Here is a 22,863-nt window from a genome sequence, read left to right on the forward strand (position 1 = left end):
ATCACGGTGATATGCTCTCTGTGAGTGAGAATGACTGAATTCCTAATGATGATATATTAAGCTCTACTCACTAACCCACCCAGTGATGTACAGAACACTGCGAAACGCAATACGCCGTTCCTGTAGAGTGAGTGAGTGAAAGAGTTTAGGTTTACGCCGCTTTTAGCAACATTCCAGCAATATCGCGGCGAGGGACACAAGAAATCGGCTTCACACATTGTACCCACGTGGGGAATCGAATCCGGGTCTTCGGCGTGACGAGCGAACGCTTTAACATCTACCCCTAAAATGATACTGCAAGCTAACTGATTCAACATTATACATCCACATATTTATTTCTAAAATCAACTATTTAATGACTTAATGATTTCAAGGGTTGTCTTGAATAGAAGGCACTATTCGATTTGATTCAGTTTGACAGCTGTTTAATTGCATCATCTTTACACAAAGTACATCGAACAAGGTTCAGCGGATCAGAGCACAGGGTTCAGATGAATGGCACGGGTCACAACAATAAAAAGTAGGACTAGGAATGGCCATAAAACGGGAAAAGAACATTAAAACGAAATGGGATTTAAAATTATCCCCGAAACTCGGGAATACTTCCTGACACTTTAGGACAAGGGTCTTGACACTAACTTAACTAAAAATTAGATATCAGCAACTTAGTTATCTACTAACTGTTATACAGATTAATGATTACAAAGATTACAGTTTTAACATTCATTCTAAGACTTCTATATTCGACCAGTTAACATGATTATTCAGAACTTGATCCGGTCACCACGCCTCCTCGTGTTCTTTGAGTCCCTAGTTTCATACCTCTATAATGTTCTAGTGGTATTAATATGTTGTCCTGATAGTCATACCTCATCACGTTTTAGACCACTTAGACCATGAAGATCTACGCATCGAGATAAAATGAGAAGCAGTACTTTATTAAATTTGTTTTGTCAAAGGGAAAGGGGGCGCTAACATTCCCTAGTCCAGATTTGTATCAGCTAACGAATTTTTAGACTGTATGTAACGTTGAATTATCAAGCAAAACTAAAACAAATATAGCACACTTGATAACCCTATAAAACGTTTTAATACACCACCCCTTAAGAAAGAAAGGTAATCAATTCAGTAAAATATATATTCTGTCCTGTAATCTTTTTTTCTGATACTTAATTCTGATTTCTTAATACTTTTACAGATCTGGGCCCGTTTCATAAAGCTATCGTAGCGCTACGACTGTCGTACCTCCTATACTGTAACATTGACCTACGACCGTCGTAGCGCTACGATAGCTTTGTGAAACGGGGCCCAGGGTACTGTTCCACAAAGCAATCGTAGCGTTAAGGTCATCGTAAGTACCATGCTTTAACGAAGACTTACGACCGTCGTAGCGCTACGATAGCTTTATGAAACAGGACCCAGTGCCTAGATTTTCGAAGCTCTCTTAGCGCTAAGATAGTCGTAAGTTAATGTTAATGTATGGCACTTACGACTATCTTAGCGCTAAGAGAGCTTCGAACATCTAGGCCCAGGGTACTGTTCCACAAAGCGATCGTAACGCTAAGATGATCGTAACTCCCATACTTTAACAGAGACTTTACGACAGTCGTAGCGGTACGATCGCTTTGAAAAACGGGCCCCTCCACCAGGTTATTTAAACCAATACATTTGTTTAATTGTGCTTCCCCAGGTCTTCAGTTCGTGAATGACTTGACCAACCAGACAATCCAGACTGGGTATCTCGGGACCTTCCAGTTAAATCTTACAGAAGCTGGTATAACGAGGGGCACGTGGTATAAAGATAATGTGCTTCTGACCAAGTCGGACAAGATCCAGATCACAACCCGGGACACTGTACAGACCCTGGTCATCGTGAATGGTCAGTTAGCAGACTCGGGTCTATACAGTTACAAGTTGGACGGAATGACCACTCAGGCGTACCTCACAGTTTTACCAATAGGTGAGATTTCTTATTTCATTGAACGTGTGCTTTCTCTTCATACGGACTCCGGAACGTCAGTGTCATTCTGCGTTTAAATACGTGGAGCAGTATTCGAAAAGTTCCAGCCCTTGCCGATTATATTTCAAACCTTTTGAGGGACTGTCAAAACGTAAATATGGACAGGGCAGCTAGGTCAATTATACGGTGAGGTGAGGTGACATGGGCTTTAACGTCGTACTTGAGAATATTTCGCTCATATGACGTGTGTATGCGTGTGTATGGGTATGTGCGGCTGCTTATACTAGCCCAGACTTAAAAGCTGGTTTTATAGTGCTAGCCCACTGAGATACCATGCCGCAGTTAAGCATGAATCCCCCACTCAGTCACATTATACTGACTCCGACCCGGTCAGTCCTTGTTGTACCCATTAATGCCGAGCGCCAGACAGGGACCAACAAGTACCACATATTAACGTCTTTTGGTATGACGCGGTCGGGGATCGAACCCGCGGACGCTCTAACCACTACACCACGGGGACTGTCCTCAATTGGCGAAGACGAAGGAATACGCAGGCTCAAACTTCTTTATACAACAAACAGATTACATTAAGAAATTATTATGATAACTTTACTGCTGGACAAGACCAGAAAGCAGGTTTGTCCTACTCACGGCCGTACATACAGGTGTAGACGGAATACCAGACTGCCGGACAATGATGATGATGATGATGATGATGATTTAGAGATTTAACGTGCACATATTTCGTACACTGTACCCGACAGTGATATAGTTATAGACAAAAAAGGACAGACGAAGTGACAACAATGGAGGGAGAAAGAAACAACAGCATTGCCCTCAACTAATTGATGTGAAGGCAGACACGGTGGAGAGGACAACCAATTAAGGTTTAAATGCCATAACACTGATTGTTGCGACACAGTGGGAAGCTGTCTACATTACCCTAACGAGATGACCAACTAATGACGTAGTCGAAAAGCTATCAACTTGAAAGATACCACCATGTCAAAACAGTGTGCCATGAAATAGATCTGTGGCAGTACAATCGCACATGCTCTTTCTACCAAGGTTTCAAAGAGCGTCATGCTCATTGCTCAAGTTGCTCGATTGAGGTTACAACATTCAAGGCCTCAATTACAATTTCAAACGGTTTTATGGTAGACATATTGAGGATATAAATTTACGCCTCAGTAACGAAAATGATGTCCAACCAAGTCCTTATTTTCACTTGTACATACTATGTTTTTCTCGTCACGATATGGCTGAAATATTGCCGGTGTGACGATAAATTTTAACTCACTCACTTATTTGACTTGAACAAAAACGTTCCCGAATTTTTATTTATCGGACTAGTCTTTGCAGAGGTTTACTCAGGATACTCTCACCTTTTCGTGAACACCTGGTTCAATTACTATTTGATAGAGGTTCATGAACACCTGGTTCCATCACTTTGAGACAGAGGTTCGTGAACACCTGGTTCCATCACTATGAGACAGAGGTTCATGAACACCTGGTTCCATCACTATGAGACAGAGGTTCATGAACACCTGGTTCCATCACTATGAGACAGAGGTTCGTTAACACCTTGTTCCATTACTATAAGATAGACTTTCATGAACACATGGTTCCATCACTATACGACAGAGGTTCGTTAACACCTTGTTCCATTACTATAAGATAGACTTTCATGAACACATGGTTCCATCACTATACGACAGAGGTTCGTGAACACCTGGTTCCATCACTACTTGATAGAGGTTCGTGAACACCTGGGTCCATTACTATAAGATAGAGGTTCGTGAACACCTGGTTCCATCACTTTTTGATACAGGTTCGTGAACACCTGGTTCCATCACTATTTGATCATGGTTCGTGAACACATGGTCACATTAATGTCGGAATGGTACAGTCGACTTTTATAAGGTATTTTATGGATGTGAAAAGGGTTTGTCACTTGATATATATGCTAATCGCGTCAGCATGATGAACGTGTCAGTATGATGACCGCGTCAGTATGATGACCGTCTCAGTATGATGACTGCGTCAATATGATGCCTCTGTCAGTATATTGACCGTCTCAGTATGATGACTGCGTCAATATGATGCCTCTGTCAGTATATTGACCGTATCAGTATGGTGACTGTGCGAATATCATGACTGCATCAGTATCATGACCGTGTCAGTATGATGACTGCGTCAGTATGATTACCGTCTCAGTATGATGACCGTGTCAGTATGATGACTGCGTCAATATCATGACTGCATCAGTATCATGACCGTGTCAGTATGATGACTGCGTCAGTATGATGCCTTCATCAGTGCAATGATGACTGCGTCAGTATGAGTGACAGTGCGTCAGTATAGTGACTGCGTCAGTATGATTTCTTTGCCAGTATGACGCCTGAATCAATATGATGACCGCGTCAGTATGATGCCTACGCCTGTATTATGACTGAGTCGCTCACTCATTTTACAAATTTCTTTTTCATAATGATTTTGCAGATTGTCCGGCAGATGTCGTTGTTCTCCTTGATGGGTCGCAGTTTGTTATAACGGCAACAGACTTTGATGGGATCAAAGAAATCCTGAAACAACAAATCAACAACGCCTTGCAACAGCTGGGTGTGCTTAGATTCGGTATGGTAGTGTATGGCAACAACGTGTCAGCCATTATTCAACTCAGCTCAAACTTTGCCTCTCTGCGGATGCAAATTGATTCCATTTCTCAGCCAGGAGGTGCAACGTACCTGAATCTTGGACTGGATGAGGCGCGCAATCTTCTAACCGCAGATCGGGTGACAACACCGAAGCACATTTTGGCAATCCTGGGTTCCACAACTAGCTCCCCGACAGAAACAGAGTTGGCTGGGACGGCAGCGCGTCAGGCCGGAATCAACGTCAAAGCCTTGGGCATCATTGGGTTCTACAAGTCAGTGTCCTTTCTCTACAACAGATTTAAAGCTGATCTCGCTGCTGTCGCCACCGATGCCGCTCGCGTAGTTGAATACGACGACATGACAGCGTTTCGTAATGGATTTAATCTCATGGATGGGATATGCAACATCAATGGTAGGAATTTTCCCTCGTTAATTGCCCTGACACTTGACATTGTTCTTTATAGACAGACAGACAGACATTTTATTCCAGTACCAAGGCCGTTGGCCCAAAATACAGTCATGTAATAACTTTCACAGTCTGTGCATAAATACACTGTAGAGTCCATGAATTATTCCATGCAAGAGTTGTCATGCACATGGATTTACATATCACACACCCATTTCACATGTAAGGGCAATTCTAAGTTTATACACCTTAATCGTTCCTTGCATTGTGATACTCGGCACACGTGAAGGTCTTCGTTGAAACTGATCTTCATCAACCCATGTTTGTCTGGATTTGAAGGCATGGGTTTAAAGCCGCACAGCAATATTCCAGCTGTATGGCCGCGGTCTATAAATAATCCACTCAGAGAATCCAATGATCAATATCATGAGAATCTATCTACGCAATTGGGATACAATGACATGCGTCAATGAAGTCGCCCGTTAGTCGCCTCTCACGTCAAGCATGTGTTACTGAAGGCCAATTCTAACCCTGATCTCCACGGGTGCACTGTTACGAATCCAAAGGGACACATTGTACAATATGTTCAATACAGGAAGTGTAACATAATATCATAATTTATGATGCAGTGGATGGAGGCTGGTCGTCATGGATACCTTGGACCCATGATTCTTGTCCAAGTTGTGGATTCAACGCCGTGGCGGACGCTCGGAGAACACGGGCATGCACTTCTCCTACACCCCAGAACGGCGGCCTCCCCCCTGTGTGGGACCTGCGGAGGAGACATCCCCCAGGGTTTGTCAAGTGCCCAGATGCCCAAGTAGGCAACATATAGACATTCTTTAGCATCTTGCGGAATGAAAATAGGATTGGTTATCGTTTATTCATGTGGCAAAATGCCAGTTAGGTTATACTTATCAGACGGTCTTCGGTAACAGTCGTTAAATATTCAGTTTTGGTGTGCTCGGCATTGTCAAGATGTGGCTGAAAATGAGTTAGAATTGATATATTTCCGGTTACAAATGAACATTATTTGCTTTTTATTCAGACGAAATGGGGATGGGGTAAATGTTCGAGGTGGCGCAGGTGGTGTGGGTTGATAGAGAGTAGAGATCTGCCTTAGGCGTGGGCAAAACGTTCGAAAAAGTAGAATATAAACATTTCATAATTTGAACATAATTGAGTCTTATGTCTAATGAAATATCCATTCAGGATATTGCTAGATGTACAGTCAAATGATTTTGTATTAAAAAAAGAGGAAAGCCAACATCCGTCAGGCAAATGGAGTTTTGTAAGTTGGCATTATTATTTCAAATAATTTGTTTAACAATTTCAATTTTAGTGCTCTATTGATATATAACGATGTTGCCAATAGTGATACTAGGCAGCTTGGTTGACACTAGGTACCGATGCTCCAGGTGGTTTCAATATGTGAAGTGATCTTGCTTTAATACCGCCAAAAGCGGCGCAAAATACCACCGACATACGCTCAACTCGATATAATAGAGTCTGTGAGTTAATATTTAACGTCACATCGGCAATATCTCAGCCATATCGTGACGAATCGATATAATAGAAACAGTAGAATATTTTACTGTGTTTTTTCCCTTTTGAACAAATGAAATTCAAGACAGAAATATATCCTGCTCTAGTCAATTACTCCATACCACTAATGTGAGATATTCACTTATTTACTGGTACTGGTGTAAGATCAGATTTGGACCCAACCGCAGTAGAAGTACTCTCTGAACTGCCCCCATACATGTAGATGGGCCTGTTTCTAATTACACCGACACTGACATTGAAGGTCAGACGCTTGCAAAGCGTTTCAGAATGGTCAGTTGCTAAGTATCTGGTTCCAGTCGATGGAGGCTTCTCGGAGTGGACCCAATGGTCAAGTCCAGTATGCACAGAGAGTTGCGGGTTAGATGTGACCGGGGTGACGACAAGGAACCGGACTTGCACCAATCCCTCCCCACAGTATGGAGGACGAGTCTGTGATGGGGCGTATCAAGAATTTTCACGAGGGAGGTGTAATGTACCCCGGTGCCCAGGTAAACAACAAACACAAGAGGATGTTTTAATTATAGATTAATGAAGTTAGGTTCCGATTCAGTTTCTATAGTGTTATAGCAGGGGTGGAAATAACTTTAAAATTGCTAGTGTACTCCGGTACAGTGGCACGTGTAAAATCACCTGCCCTGAATAATTTTTCCACTATACCGGACGTTTTCTTGTTGATTTTTTTAAATAAACAACATAATTAACATTGGAATATCAACTGGACACCGGTACAGTGTGATATACAAATTTGCTTGCCCGACAGAAAAAAACACTGGACCCGGGCGTTGGGCAATGGGTTATTTCCACCCCTGCATAGCTGTCTGAAATGTGTACAAGGTGATTCTAGTGTGCGTACAGGGGAATGTGTTTGTTTGTAGAATGCAGAGAGCAGAATGTTTGACGCACTTTCAAACGCAATACAATTATGTCAGTAATGTCGGGGAGTGAGTGAGTGAGTTGAGTTAAACGTCACTCAAAAGAGTACACCGTCATAGAGCTGGACCAGACAATCCAGTGATCAACAGCATGAGCATCGATCTGCACAACTGGGAACCGATGACATGTGTCAACCAAGTCAACGAGCTTGACCACACGATCCCGCCAGTCGCCTTTTACGACAAGCATGGGTTAATGAAGATCAATTCTAACCCGGATCTTCCCGGGTAACCAAGAAGCATAATTAAGTCGACACGATTTAGAACTGAAAAACTATGTGGCAACTGTGGACCCGATATATATATTGGTGATGTTGTCACGTGCAGTGAACGGGGGATACGGACCATGGAGTGCTTGGAGTCCTACCGAGTGCTCCGCCACGTGCGGGACCAACGTCACGAGGATGTTGCGAAGGACCCGGAACTGTGACACTCCCGTCCCACAGTTCAACGGTGCCGACTGTAGTGGCGTCAACCAGGAGGACAGGACCGAGTTGTGCAACGTTCCGGCGTGTGGAGGTAGGAATTTTTCTTCGGTAGTGTATCGTATACTCTGATAGGGTAGTAAGAAATTTGCAACATTCCAGCAAGTAATCGTCGTACGTTTGAGTCTGTAGTACAGTGCCCCGTAGTGCATATTATACGTTGATAGTGCAATGGCAAATGTGCAACATTCAGGTGTGTGAAGGTTGGAGTTTTTGCCTTATGATGAATATTATACGTTGATAGTGCAATGACAGATGTGCAACATTCAGGTGTGTGAAGGTTGGAGTTTTTGCCTTTTGATGAATATTATACGTTGATGTGCAATTGCGAGTGTGCAACATTCAGGTATGTGAAGGTTGGTGTTTTTACCTTATGGTGAATAGTATACGTGGATAGTTCAATGACAAGTGTGCAACATCCAGGTGTGTGAAGGTTGGTGTTTTTACCTTATGGTGAATATTATACGTGGATAGTTCAATGACAAGTGTGCAACATCCAGGTGTGTGAAGGTTGGTGTTTTTACCTTATGGTGAATATTATACGTGGATAGTTCAATGACAAGTGTGCAACATCCAGGTGTGTGAAGGTTGGTGTTTTTACCTTATGGTGAATATTATACGTTGATAGTGCAATGGCAAGTGTGCAACATCCAGGTGTGTGAAGGTTGGTGTTTTTACCTTATGGTGAATATTATACGTGGATAGTTCAATGACAAGTGTGCAACATCCAGGTGTGTGAAGGTTGGTGTTTTACCTTATGGTGAATATTATACGTGGATAGTTCAATGACAAGTGTGCAACATCCAGGTGTGTGAAGGTTGGTGTTTTTACCTTATGGTGAATATTATACGTGGATAGTTCAATGACAAGTGTGCAACTTCCAGGTGTGTGAAGGTTGGTGTTTTTACCTTATGGTGAATATGATACGTTGATAGTTCAATGACAAGTGTGCAACATCCAGGTGTGTGAAGGTTGGTGTTTTTACCTTATGGTGAATATTATACGTTGATAGTGCAATGGCAAGTGTGCAACATCCAGGTGTGTGAAGGTTGGTGTTTTTACCTTTATGGTGAATAGTATACGTGGATAGTTCAATGACAAGTGTGCAACATCCAGGTGTGTGAAGGTTGGTGTTTTTACCTTTATGGTGAATATTATACGTGGATAGTTCAATGACAAGTGTGCAACATCCAGGGTGTGAAGGTTGGTGTTTTTACCTTATGGTGAATAGTATACGTTGATAGTGCAATGGCAAGTGTGCAACATCCAGGTGTGTGAAGGTTGGTGTTTTTACCTTATGGTGAATAGTATACGTGGATAGTTCAATGACAAGTGTGCAACATCCAGGTGTGTGAAGGTTGGTGTTTTTACCTTATGGTGAATATTATACGTTGATAGTTCAATGACAAGTGTGCAACATCCAGGTGTGTGAAGGTTGGTGTTTTTACCTTATGGTGAATATTATACGTTGATAGTGCAATGGCAAGTGTGCAACATCCAGGTGTGTGAAGGTTGGTGTTTTTACCTTATGGTGAATATTATACGTGGATAGTTCAATGACAAGTGTGCAACATCCAGGTGTGTGAAGGTTGGTGTTTTTACCTTATGGTGAATATTATACGTGGATAGTTCAATGACAAGTGTGCAACATCCAGGTGTGTGAAGGTTGAAGTTTTTGCCTATAGTGAATATTATACGTTGATGTGCAATGCAACTTTCAGGTGTGTGAAGGTGGTATTTTTTTGTCCGATGCTACATATTGTATGTGGATAGTGCAATATTGTGTACTTTCTTCTTCAGTGCTATAAGATGATTACATGTAGAATACAAGGACCCAGGATAGTGATTGATTGCTGTAGTTGCTGCCAACAATATTCTAGCCATATCACAAAGAACAGCATATATAGGAATATCTGTTTGAATTTTCATGTCGGAAATGTTTGAGAGATGTTATTTTTCAATTTAATAATTGAAAGGCACAAATAAGAAATTTAAGGGTGCAAATCAAGAGACCGTTGCATAAGGTATCCTCGTACAAATGTAAGTTGGTATGAAAGCGGTGGTTATATATGAACCATACAGTATGTCTGTAAATGGGGAGATAATCCTTGTTTGTAGGGGTGTTTGTGCAGCGGTATGTAGAATCTGTCGTATATACAAGTGTCAAGTCAGATCATTGTTTACACAATGGTCTCGTTTCCTGTTGACTGAGTTCCGTCCTATTGCGCAACTTAGTACAATAACCAGTCCAGAATTTTGAGACCAACTCATTCAACTGGATATATAGATATTAATCAGTATCATTTGATACCTTAAATCACTTGTATATTGCAACATTACACTCCCAATCCTTGCAAACACGTCGTTCAGCTTGCTCTGACAAACGGAAATCTGGAAATCGTGGAAATCTCAAAACGAACAGTTTGGCGGTCTGGTACGGACTTGATATTTTATCAATCACATTGTACGTTACAAAATTACACTGAATAAGCACAAAGAACACATAACAGGTGCAAACAGTGAGCCAGATGAATTGTGAATCATTGTACGACCGCTTCAAACAGGGGCAGTCTGTGACGTCTTAGTTAACGACATGCTGCCTAAACCGCGACATAAAATATAGAAATACGATTTTTTAAATTTAAATTTAAAATTAATTTGTAAATACCAATTACTTATGAAACAAGAAATTGGAATCCATTCTAATCATAGTTGTTTGCAATGTCTCTTTTACTTTGACACGAGAAAATTCGGATCGGCTGAAACTTAGGTCATTGTTAGTAAGACTCGTGTTTCGGTTTGTTATGATTTGAACAACAAGTGATAATGAGTGAGTGTTTCGGTTTATTCCATGATTGCGGCGGTCTGTAACAATCGAGTCTGATCAGACAAACCAGTGATCAACAACATGAGCATCTATCTACGCATTTGGGATACGATGCGGATGATAGAATACATGTCGGGTGTATAAACATGATGAATGGCGTTATATTGCAGAATGTCATGGAGAATGCTAATTTCGATATGTCACTTTTAACTCAAAACCTGATATATAATCTCTCAAATTAGAATTCGTACACTATATACACAAAACCGAGGTTATAACGAAGTCAATGGACCCTCAATTTTAGTCGTTACACTCGGCTTGGACAGAATAAAGGAGACAGTTCGTTATATCCAGTGTTCGATATATGCGTAGTTTCTGTATACTACCCGCAGGTTAATGTCTTCTTCTGACGAAAGTACATAGTTTTACCAACCGTGAAGATCCGGGTTAGATCTTCAGCAACCAATGCTTGTCGTAAGAGGCGACTAACGGGATCGGGTGGTCAGGCTCGCTGACCTGGTTGACACTTGTCATCGGTTCCCAATTGCGTAGGAGGATGCTCATGATGCTGATCACTGGATTGTCTGGTAGTTTTACAAGCACATCATTTTATGTTCCACTGGTTATTTTAGATGATGTCCAACAACTACAGAACAACGTCACTACTACAGTGGGAGCTACGGTAACTCTCGAGGTGACGTTCTCTCAGAGCCAACAACAAGGCGCGTGGTACAAGCAGAACGTGCCAGTGCCAGACACTGATAGAACCAAGTATTCCGTGTCGGGACTTCGTCACAGACTTACCATTACTGGTGCCACCACGGCGGACGAGGGAATGTACATCTATGTCTACGGAAGAGGGAATACATTTGGATATCTCAAAGTCCTGGCAGGTGTTGGTAAGATGGAGTTAAGTTCAGAGAAATGTTTTCACTTCTGGAGGCATTGAGATCATCTCAATGTTCGCATTTAGAAAACATGCTGCTGTATCTAACTAAAGTCAGTGTATTTATTTGTGACGTATTTATAATTAGTAGAAAGTTGTGACGTATGAGTAATATTTGCCAGTTGTAAACATTTTGTAAACAGAAATTGGTTTCCGATATTGTACAATTTCCAACATAAAACCTGGAACTTCCACCGACGATCCGGTGCTCACAACATCACCGATAACAACATGTTATCTCTAAATGGATTTGCCCTTACCTCTAAACCAGGGTGCCAGTCCTATTGCCCGAGGTCATGATACTGATATAATACTCTCTTTGAAGCAATATTCATTCTCCACCCTATTGCGTAGATCGGTGTTCATAATATCAATCACGGGATTGTTTGATCCAAATCCGATTATTTACAGACCGCTGACATACAGCTGGAATATTGCGTGCGGCGTCAAACAACAAAACATACAAACACCAACCTATTGTAAAACGTTATAAATAATTTCTATGTGTGTTGACGCCGCCATATAGCTGGAATATTGCTGAGTGCGGCGTAAAACTAAACTCACTCACTCTATGTGTGTTGACATCAGATAACAGTTTTCTGGCAGGAGTCGAAACAGATGTTATTGGACGTAATAGGCAAAATAGTCTTTAAAATGACGTGAATGGATCGCCGAAAATAATCGGCGAAAATAGGTGACACTACAAACATTAAGAATTGAAAATAAGTGTTCTTCGTTGCCCATCGCCACCATCAGTTAAACTCCTTCTCGTCTTTAACGTGATTGAGCTCGATTCCTAAGATCGTTATATAAGTTGGACGTGTGTAGTGTATACATTAAGGTGACATAACAATTATTTCCAGTTCATGGTGGCTTCTCACCCTGGAGTGCATGGGACGTCCCGTCGTGTTCCCAGACATGCGGTGCGTCTGCACAGAAGGTCTTCACCAGGGCCAGATCCTGCACAAACCCTGCCCCAGCGAATGGCGGATCAGGTTGTAACGGATCCTCCTCTGAAACCAGAACAGAAAACTGTCTGCTTGGACCTTGTACAAGTAAGTTTGACCCTTATTTATAAATATATCATTCTAAAACATGAATAAACTACCCGGTAAAAGACAGTATAAACACAAACGATATTCATTAATAATATTTTTTTATCGACGATATTTCCGAATCTCGATCATTTTAGCCAGCCCAAACGTCAGTGCGATCTTCTAGGCTGACGATGCCGGTCGTTCATAAGTTTATTTCCAGGGACTATACGTCATTAGTTCATATTGCCACTGGAGTTGAGTTCACTGACAGAATTATTTAAATTATGTGACAGTCTTATTCCAACCGGAAGTGAGGTGAGGGGTGACAATGTAAAACTGGTGCGTCATTATTGACAGTTGTGTTAGAAGATGATGTATGCTCTTATTACAGCTTGCCATTACGTTTTGTATGTGATCACAGTTCTGCCCGTATTATACTGATCCTTGTATTAGATGCAGTATATTACTTCGGTCTCGCCCGGAAATGGTAACAGAATTTTCATGAAATTAGTTTTATACATACATTCATGGTGTCTTTCGTTTCTTATAAGCCATATGTTCCTGGACGATAATTTTGGTACATGAGTAGTATTGATAATTGATGGATACGGTCTTTTTTCCAGCAACAGGCTTGTGTGACAGTGCTCAGAGACGGGACGATGTTGGATATCGTTATCACCCAACTGACTGTGACAAATATATCCAGTGTGCAGCATTGACACCTAATGTGTTAATACAGTCCTGATACTTACAGCATTGGTCAATACAGTATATATGCTCACAGCATTGACACCTAATGTGTTAATACAGTCCTGATACTTACAGCGTTGGTCAATACAGTATTAATGCTCACAGCATTGACACCTAATGTTAATACAGTCCTACTTACAGCGTTGGTCTAATACAGTCCTGATACTTACAGTATTGGTCAATACAGTATTAATGCTCACAGCATTGACACCTAATGTGTTAATACAGTCCTGATACTTACAGCATTGGTCAATACAGTATTATAGTTCACAGCATTGACACCTAATGTGTTAATACAGTCCTGATACTTACAGCATTGGTCAATACAGTAGTATAGTTCACAGCATTGACACCTAATGTGTTAATATGCATGCATTCCTGTGAGATTCCCCATATCAAAAGGATCAATGACATATGCACATTTGTCGAGACAACATAGAAAAGATAAAAATGCTCACGAGGTTGAAATGTAAACACAGCGGTGTGCCTCACGCTAAAGGGCAAACCCCCAAGTGCTATTCCCAACGTTGAGTGTTTACATTCATAACACAAGACGAGGAAAAGTATTTCATGCACATTTAAAAATCTCTATATTCACGACGTACCAGAAAGAATGCAAACCTTATCGGGACAGCGTATAGTGAGGCAATGCCCAAGTCGCGGTATAAAGCGAATTCAATGGCCGTCACCGAGAAAGGTGACGCAGAGCATGTCGGCAACTAGAGTATGGCTGAGCACCCTATTATCCATCACTTGAATGTTTACGCTGTGTAACCAAACCCGATGGCGGTGTCTTATAAACAAAATAATCAAGAACATTTATCAACATGTTATGAACACACAATGCCATTTAGAAAGTGGTCAAATGTAACATGTCATTTAGGATCTTTCCTTGTCATGAAAGTACCGTTTCTAGTACTCTCAGAGTCAGACACCTAATCACCAGCATACAACGTCAGCCACCCACGTCGACTGAGTTGGTCAGGTTGCTAATGGTTAGATGGCTGACTCTGGGAGTATGTGAACCTAACAGATGTACTAGAAACGGTACTTTCCTGACAAAGTGTAATCTCAAATGTAACAAATGTTACAGTGCTATGGTTTCAACTCAAACCCGATGAATTTTCTTTAAAAAAAATCCTTAACAACATTTATCAACTGTTGTGTGTCTCCAAAAATACGTTCGAAGAACCTAATGAAACGGACGTAAAATATTTCTAGTTGATCATACACCTGAACAAAGGGAGTGAGTGAGTATGGTTTTACACCGCCTTTAGCAATATTCCAGCAATATCACGGCGGGGGACACCACAATGTGCCCATGTGGGGAATCGAACCCGGATCTTCGGCGTGACGAGCGAACGCTTTAACCACTAGGCTACCCCACCGCCCCCCGAACAAAGATTTCCAGAAGCATTGTGTATTGTCAGGGCCTCTGCTGGTTTATAGATTATATAACAGAAATAAAAAAAGGAAAGGTGGCGCTTAGGTCTTCATCTTGGTTTAACTCTAGAAGAATACCGTCACATTAAATAAAAATATAATCCTCCTTCATTTCATTTCGTTTTAGAGGTTTGCAACAAGCGACCCGACTACGTTGATGTTTCGAGGTCATACCACTTAAACGCTGGTTCATTCGGTTGGCAGACGGCATCGTGTACAACAGGAACATACTTCGACATCCTCGACTGTGGTTGTAACGACCAATCAAGGGGTATATACACTCAGTCGTATACTAGCAATGAGGGATGGGGTGACTTGAGGAGTTTTTATGGGACGTGTATGATAACGTCGCACTCAGCAATATTTCAGCTATGGGCGGCGGTCTGTAAGTAATCGAATCTGGACCAGATAATTCAGTGATTATTATCACGAGCACCGATCTACACAATTGGGATACGATGACCCGTGTGTCTGACCACCTGATTCTAGTGAGCTGGGTACAGTTGACAGGTTGCGGAACGGGGCATAATTATGTGCAGTATAAAAGCTAAAAAATGGGAATGTGCAGGTAGCAAGGAACTTGTACGCGAGGGTGGAGAGCAGTGTTGGATGTGTTTTTCACCAGTGGGGCTGGTGGGTTGGGTAATGACTAGAGAGCTTTAAGCGGCTGGGATGGGGAACTGGATATTGCGAATTACTGAGGGTTGAGAGCTGTAAACATAGAGCTGGTGGGAGCTGAGAACTAGGAGCGGCTGAGGCGGGCGGGAAATGGGGAAACTGGGGCGGGTGGAATAGACAGCTGGTAAGTTGGTGAGAGTTTGGAGAGAAGAAGAAAGGAAAGGAGACGGATGTGGAGTGTGTGCCCTTGTAGCAGGGGCTGAATGGGATCGAGAAGGATGGGATAGATGAAACGCGAGTCAGGTATGGTTGGGAACGGGGACATGGAGGTTATAGTGTAGACGTCACTCATAAGTATCGTAACTATATTTTCCAACCATTTACAGAAACCTGTAGCCCTAGTCATGCACTGGACTTCATCTCTAGTACCACAAGATCTTGGCTGACTGCAACCAACGTCGCCATCAACGCAGGTATTGCCAACATTGACACCAACAGCCGCATCTACCTCGACGTGAAGATGACAATCAACAAGCCAGTAGCAGTGCGGTTCCGCTTCAAGGAAACCGCTGCCCCATCAAGCAGTAAAGTCCTGCTCAGCAGCAGCAACTGCAAGAAGGGCAACAGTCTCCTCATCACTACTGATGATGATGGCGTACACTTCCATATATGGTCGTGGTATGGGGAGGTCACTAAGATGACTCTATATACTCAGGTAAGCTGACTGACTCATCCTCTTCCCCTTATAGTTTGTACTTCTCTAAAAGGTCCCTAAATTGTTCAGTTAGTCGGTACCAGTAGAGTCGTGTACGTCTCGGTCTAAATGCTGTCCTATAACTCTGACTCTATAATTTGTTGAAGGAGGTGGAATTGGGTTTAACGTCGTGCTTGAGAATATTTCGCTGATATGACGACGTGCATGCGTGTGTGTGCTGCTTGTACTAACCCAGACTGAAGCTGGTTTTATAGTGCTAGCCCATTGAGATACCATGCCTCAGTGAAGTATGAATACCCCACTCAGACACATTATACTGACTCCGAGCCGACCAGTCCTTAATGCCGAGTGCCAGGCAGGGACCAACAAGTACCATATTTTAACGTCTTTTGGTATGACGCGGTCGGGGATCGAACCCGCGACCTTCCGCTCTCCGGGCGGACGCTCTAATCACTACACATAATTTGTTGAAAGGAAAATCAATTGTTTAACTGAAGAAATACATGAATAGTAAAAGTCAAAATATCAATAATGCGTCAAATTATGTAATGTTCTCCAAATACCGTTAAAAAGTTTAAAAGAGTTTCTAGTATTGCAGCCATGACCAAGCAATATATTGAGCAAGATTTGTATGACGGGTTCTTTGTAATAATACCATGTGTAAAAGGCTTGACCCTCTTTTCGCTGTACCTATGGCTCAACTAAAAAGAGAGGAAGCACCCCTCGAAGCCAAAGAATAATTCAAATTCCTTTCTCAGAAAATCCGCTGAAAACGATATATTCAGACCGAAACGGAACTCCAGAATCAGATTTTTATTTTTATTTTTCATATGAACCAAGTATGGCGTGAGATTTATCAGTTGTGTGAGAGTGTGACATGAATAATAACAGGGTGAGACTCAAGCCAAATCAGGTATACTCTAGGACAGCTACTGGAATTGCTATGATAAATGGTGTGTTTACTGGAACCAGTGTCTCTGACATTGTTGTTACTCTCCTCCAGGGAATGGCACGGACAGAGTGGAAGACTGTGAGTATTCTGTACGATGGGCGAGAGCTGACGGGAGTGCTGACCTCAGGATCTAATGTCTACATCTCAAAAATATATGGTAGGTCCTGGCGAGAGGTAGGTGGGTCATGTAGGTCATGGCGATCAAGGTCATACATTATCAGACCCCAGGATTCTCAGTGAAACTAAACGAAGACGTATTGGCAGTCCCAGCTAGTTTGGTTACCTGCCAACACCTTTAGTGTCCAGATTAGATATACATAAAGGTAGTTGAACTATAGCATCAATATGGGCTATACCTGTATAGCCCAGCCTTACTTAACACCTTCAAGGTTTAAGGACACACTAAGTCCTTGAACCCACATCCGGGTTGGTCGTGTGCAAGGCATTCCTAAGTATGGGGTATGAGTACGCCTATACCTCCATCTCAGATTCGCTTTTTCTGTGTGTGTCATATCTAGTCTCTAACCTACCTTTGAATGCTTAGAACTTCAGTCGCATAACACGATCATTGACATATGGTTATAATACCAATGTTTTCTGTCCCATAGCTTCTGACTGCAACATCCTTGAGTGTGGCTTGAATTTTGGCACAGATGAGTCGTCAACAGCAACAGCATCGAGGTTTATTGGCTCCTTAGATTCTGTAAGTTTTCTTATGGGAGGTTGTGAGTATTGTCTTCATTGCTGCTGTATGGCCCAACAGGCAGTCTAGAAGGCACCGTGTACGGAGTTGTGTCCCTTGGTCCCACTAGACACTTGAGATCATGTGTTCGCATCCCGATAATGTTCCTAGATGTAGAAGTACCATAAACGAGCTCGTAGTTGTCCTGCATCACTTTGGGGTTTCCTCAAGCACCAAGCTACCACGCACTGATATAGTCAAAATGGATTACAATTCAACTAAACAACTGTATGCAATCAGTCGAGCAGGTGAGGGTATACACCTGTGTTTGAACGCAACTAAGAATAAAATAAAAAATGAAACTGTTATCGACGGTGATGTATTTAATACAGATATATTCTGGTTGTCTTTTGAACCTCGAGTGTTCAGTGTTTCGGGGTCAGTTTTCAGCTTACATACGTTCTAATGAGGTTTGTATATTTTCGGTCGAATCCAGTTGTGAAAATTTTCATTTTCCTCGCAGTTAAGATTATCTAAATGTTCACATGAACGTACATGTATATCCTGATTCTGAAATGAAGGTAAAACTATGTCACTTCAATGATAAAAAGATGTTCAATTTGATTTTAAATTTTACAAATCTTGACAGTTTTCGACAATCTCTCATTCTCTCTCTACTTTCAAGTAAACCATTTAAAAAAACTAAAATGTACATTTAAAGAAGCCGTGGAAGTGTGTGATTATTTAATTAAGTTCCATAACTGTCCTTTATCGTCCTTCAAACAGGCCCTGCACCTACCCGAAAATGACAGAATTTGATTGTTGCCTGACGCTGCGCTGCAGTATTCCTATCATACGCTAAACAAACCAAACGATCATGTGATGGACCAAACACTCCCATGACTCAATAGTGCATTTTGACTTTTCTTAGACCACGTCCAAATATTCTTTTAAAAAGTGAAAAAGGAAGCCTTACCCTTTGGGCTTCAGTTACAAGTGTTCATCTGTAACCCCGGTTCCTGAATCAGTAACACGAAGAGGGAACTTGACCCTTTGTTAAAAGACTGAAGAAGTAGCACCCCTACTCAAAATTAAAAAATATGTTTTAAAGACAAAGAGGTTAACCAACTCATCCTTTGTATTTCAGTTACAAGTATTCAGCTGTAACCCCGGCTTCTTCTGAAAGAACTACACGGAGAAGGAACTTGACCCTTTGTTCAAATAATACAGGGAGAGGGCATTTTGATGCAGAGACATCTTGACTGTTTCTAAATGGAGCTGGTGTACTGGCGGCATTCCTGTCTTCCATTTGTGTAGAAACATTTGTAGAAAACTGCAATATACATCATGGACAGTGACGGTCCACAAGCTGGGGCTGGCTAAACTGATCGATAATCGGAAATATAGTCGATCGGAAACAATATTGATGATTATCGATTCAAAATTGTCTTATCGATAATTCGTTATATTACTTTTGTAAATGGAAAAGTTTTCACTTTCTCACACAAAATTCAAGTTTATACAATAGACACAATATACAAAAGACTTTATTTATGGTCTGATTATAAATTATGTTCAGGACGCTGTTTATTTATCATCCATGCAACACCATGTCAAAACTCACCAGTGATGTGAAATATATTCATTTCTTTCCGACATTTTGGCATTTTTGCTCAAAGTTACGTCTCCGATATTTATCGATAATCGATCGATATTTAGTTTACGATTATCGATCCCTATGATCTATAATGATAACCAGCCCGACCACAGTCCTTGCCAGGTACTGGGATCTGTATCCTGCTCATCATCTGACTGGTTATTTCTCATGGCACTGGTTGTCATGAACCCGATCTTAACCAGTTATGGGTTAACGTACGAATTAGTAACTTAAATATTTGTGTCTATTTTTATAATATATTTTTCACTATGTCCATTCTATTTTTGAAATATGTATTTTATGTTCGACTAACACGTACACAATGTATTATATTGTAATATATCGTTGTATTATTTGTTTACAAATTATTTCCCAGTGAATTGGTATTTCGTAAATACTTACCTTTGTACCATGTTATGTTTATAAGTGATCTGCACCGGATGCTGTACACTGTATTGTGAATGATCTGCATATGTGTACATTGCATTTGTAATACAGCATCATATAGATAATCTGACTTGAAATGTTTTATAATCTGTTTTATAATTTCCCACATTTGATAAACTTATCAATTCCCCTTTGTGCTCAGGTAGTATTCTTTCGAGAAACATTTTAACAATTCAGTATTTACTGAAGGAGGGCCTTTTCTGTAAATTGGTAGTATATTTGGCTGTACAGTTTACTATATCATATTTAAGTAAAGGTGACAAAATCTTTCCATTACCTACAGACATCCTTCCATTGTCTGATTCCGAGTATATACTCATGGAAACGAATAAGGGAACACATAAAAGTACGAGAGTTCCTTTATTTATTCCTAGAATTTCACCCACAGTGCAATACATACCTTCTGAGGAAGCCTGGAAAAGAATCAGGGAACACTTGCACTTTCACGTGTTCCCTTATTTGTTTCCATGAGTATATCATACGCAGGTGTTTCTGAACAAATGAGTGATGATATTAAAAATACAACTGTGAACGAATAAGCCTATCCTATTAAACTGGGATCCCACCCAATCCAAACAGATGCAAAGGCACATCGAGTGTACTGGACTATTGGGTTTTTTCTTTAGACATGTGATCGTTGTACGTGTTGGCTGAACACCACCGCAAAGAAACACACCAGTCCAGGTACCAGTGTACTGAATCTGTCGATAGTGAAGATCCGGGTTAGAATCAACCAGCAGCCAAATAATCTGGTAGTCACCCTCGTTGTACTGGTTGACCGTAGTCACCCTTGTTGTACTGGTTGACCGTAGTCACCCTCGTTGTACTGGTTGACCGTAGTCACCCCGTTGTACTGGTTGACCGTAGTCACCCCGTTGTATTGGTTGACAGTAGTCACCCCGTTGTATTGGTTGACAGCAGTGACGCTCGTTGTATTGGTTGATGGTAGTGACTGTCGTTGTATTGGCTGACGGTAGTCATCATCGTTCAACTCACCCTCGTTGTCGTTGTATTGGTTGATGGTAGTCACTGTCGATGTAGTGGTTGACGATAGTCACTGTCGTTGTATTGGTTGACCGTAGTCACCCCCGTTGTATTGGTTGACCGTAGTGACGCTCGTTGTATTGGTTGATTGTAGTCATCATCGTTCAACTCACCCTCGTAGTCGTTGTATTGGTTGATGGTAGTCACTGTCGATGTAGTGGTTGACGATAGTCACTGTCGTTGTATTGGTTGACCGTAGTCACCTTCGTTGTATTGGTTGATGGTAGTCACCCTCGTTGTATAAGGTTGATGGTAGTCATCATCGTTCAACTCACCCTCGTTGTCGTTGTATTGGTTGATGGTAGTCACTATCGATGTAGTGGTTGACGATAGTCACTGTCGTTGTATTGGTTGACGGTTGTCACCTCTGTTCATTTGGTTAACGGCAGCCACCCTCGTTGATTTGAATGACACTATCATCGTATCCCAGCTTCACATATCAATTACTCATCGTGTCAGTCAATAATTGTTTACAGGGTGTTATGTAGTTGGAATAGTCCAGACCTGTGTTTTCAGCATTGCGACACTAACAAAGAAAACTGTAGGTACTCTTTAGGTGTTATGAGAGGCCTTTACCAATATCCAGCAAAATATAGCCTTGAAAGCGATTTGCTTTTCTATTATACAGGTCAGTTTAGTGTGTTTGCTGTTTAACCGCGCTCTGTAATAGTCCAGCTATATGGCGGCGGTCTGTAAATAATCGAGTCTGGACCAGACAATTCCAGTGATCAACATCATGAGCATCGATCTACGCAAATAGGATACGATGACATGTGTCAACCAAGTCAGCGAGCCTGACCACCCGATCCCATTAGTTGCCTCTTACAAGCAAAGGTTGCTGAAAACCAATTATAACCAGGATAATCACGAGGCATATTGTACAAGTACAAGTGACGACTTACAATACCTTCCTGCATCACATTTGCAAATAATCTGCATACAAATAGTCTACCTGTTGTTTGTTTAAGCGTGACACGAAAAGTATTTCATCCGAGGCCTTTGTAATTACGAACTAATGACCAGATCTTAAATAGACATTCATCGTTATTGATCTAATGTGCTGATCATTCATATTTAAAATGAAAATATGTCAACGCTCTAGTGCATTTGTGTTGCTTTACAATACCCAGTCAACGGACCTGTGAGCAATCAGATCGAGCTAGCTGATTCTTTCCCACTTGCCCAGTCTGCCGTGGGAGTAAGATTTATACGTGAGTGATTATACTGGTTTGGTGTCTACTCAACGTTCAGACAACAACCGGGCCCGTTGGGTAGCCTAGTTGTTAAGCTAGGGTTCCATTCCCCACATGGGTACAATGTGTGCCGTCATTTCTGGCATCCCCTCCTTGGAATTGTTGGAATTTTGCTACAAGAGGCGTGAAATCCAACTCACTCACTCAGACATCAACAAACCAGAACTTCCTTCTGGTTGCTATTGGTGACCAAAACATCCTAATTTTTGCTGTCACAACATAGCCCCTAACTCCTGTCTTAAGCAGCAGTACATTAGGTTATGAAGCCTTTGAAACGCAGCCACCATCGTCAACCAAATCTACACCTTCCACTTATTTATTGAAAACAGGATATGATCACAGAAATTTCTCTCATATTAGAAGCAGTCTACAAATGAACAGCTCGTCAGCCGTCGAAAAGTATCTGCTACTTCTACGACCCAACCGTTATTTTTTCAGGAATTCACTTGATTGAAGGTTTCTCGAAACAACTGGAGTTGGATAAGC

General features: G+C 41.5%; 2 protein-coding genes across 2 annotated transcripts in view; both read left to right on the plus strand.

Annotated features, from left to right (window-relative positions):
* LOC124268788 overlaps positions 1-7,038 on the plus strand; it is a 40,749-nt gene extending 33,711 nt beyond the window's left edge. Inside the window, exons 22-25 of the mRNA XM_046703810.1 lie at positions 1,691-1,960; positions 4,463-5,029; positions 5,653-5,843; positions 6,886-7,038. Of these exons, the coding sequence (XP_046559766.1) occupies positions 1,691-1,960; positions 4,463-5,029; positions 5,653-5,843; positions 6,886-6,951 (1,094 nt within the window). The 3' untranslated portion in view covers positions 6,952-7,038. The remainder of the gene's footprint in view (positions 1-1,690; positions 1,961-4,462; positions 5,030-5,652; positions 5,844-6,885) is intronic.
* An 8,078-nt stretch (positions 7,039-15,116) lies between these two features.
* LOC124268757 lies at positions 15,117-20,210 on the plus strand. Its single transcript, XM_046703784.1, has 5 exons — positions 15,117-15,280; positions 16,014-16,342; positions 17,346-17,451; positions 17,903-17,997; positions 19,124-20,210. Exons 2-5 carry the CDS (start codon positions 16,148-16,150, stop codon positions 19,157-19,159), a joined length of 432 nt encoding a protein of 143 aa, XP_046559740.1. The 5' UTR covers positions 15,117-15,280; positions 16,014-16,147; the 3' UTR covers positions 19,160-20,210.
* The last annotated feature ends 2,653 nt before the right edge of the window (positions 20,211-22,863 follow it).

This window comes from Haliotis rubra, unplaced genomic scaffold (assembly GCF_003918875.1).
Source record: "Haliotis rubra isolate DU_JTF1 unplaced genomic scaffold, ASM391887v1 Scf14, whole genome shotgun sequence".
Lineage (NCBI taxonomy): Eukaryota > Metazoa > Mollusca > Gastropoda > Lepetellida > Haliotidae > Haliotis > Haliotis rubra.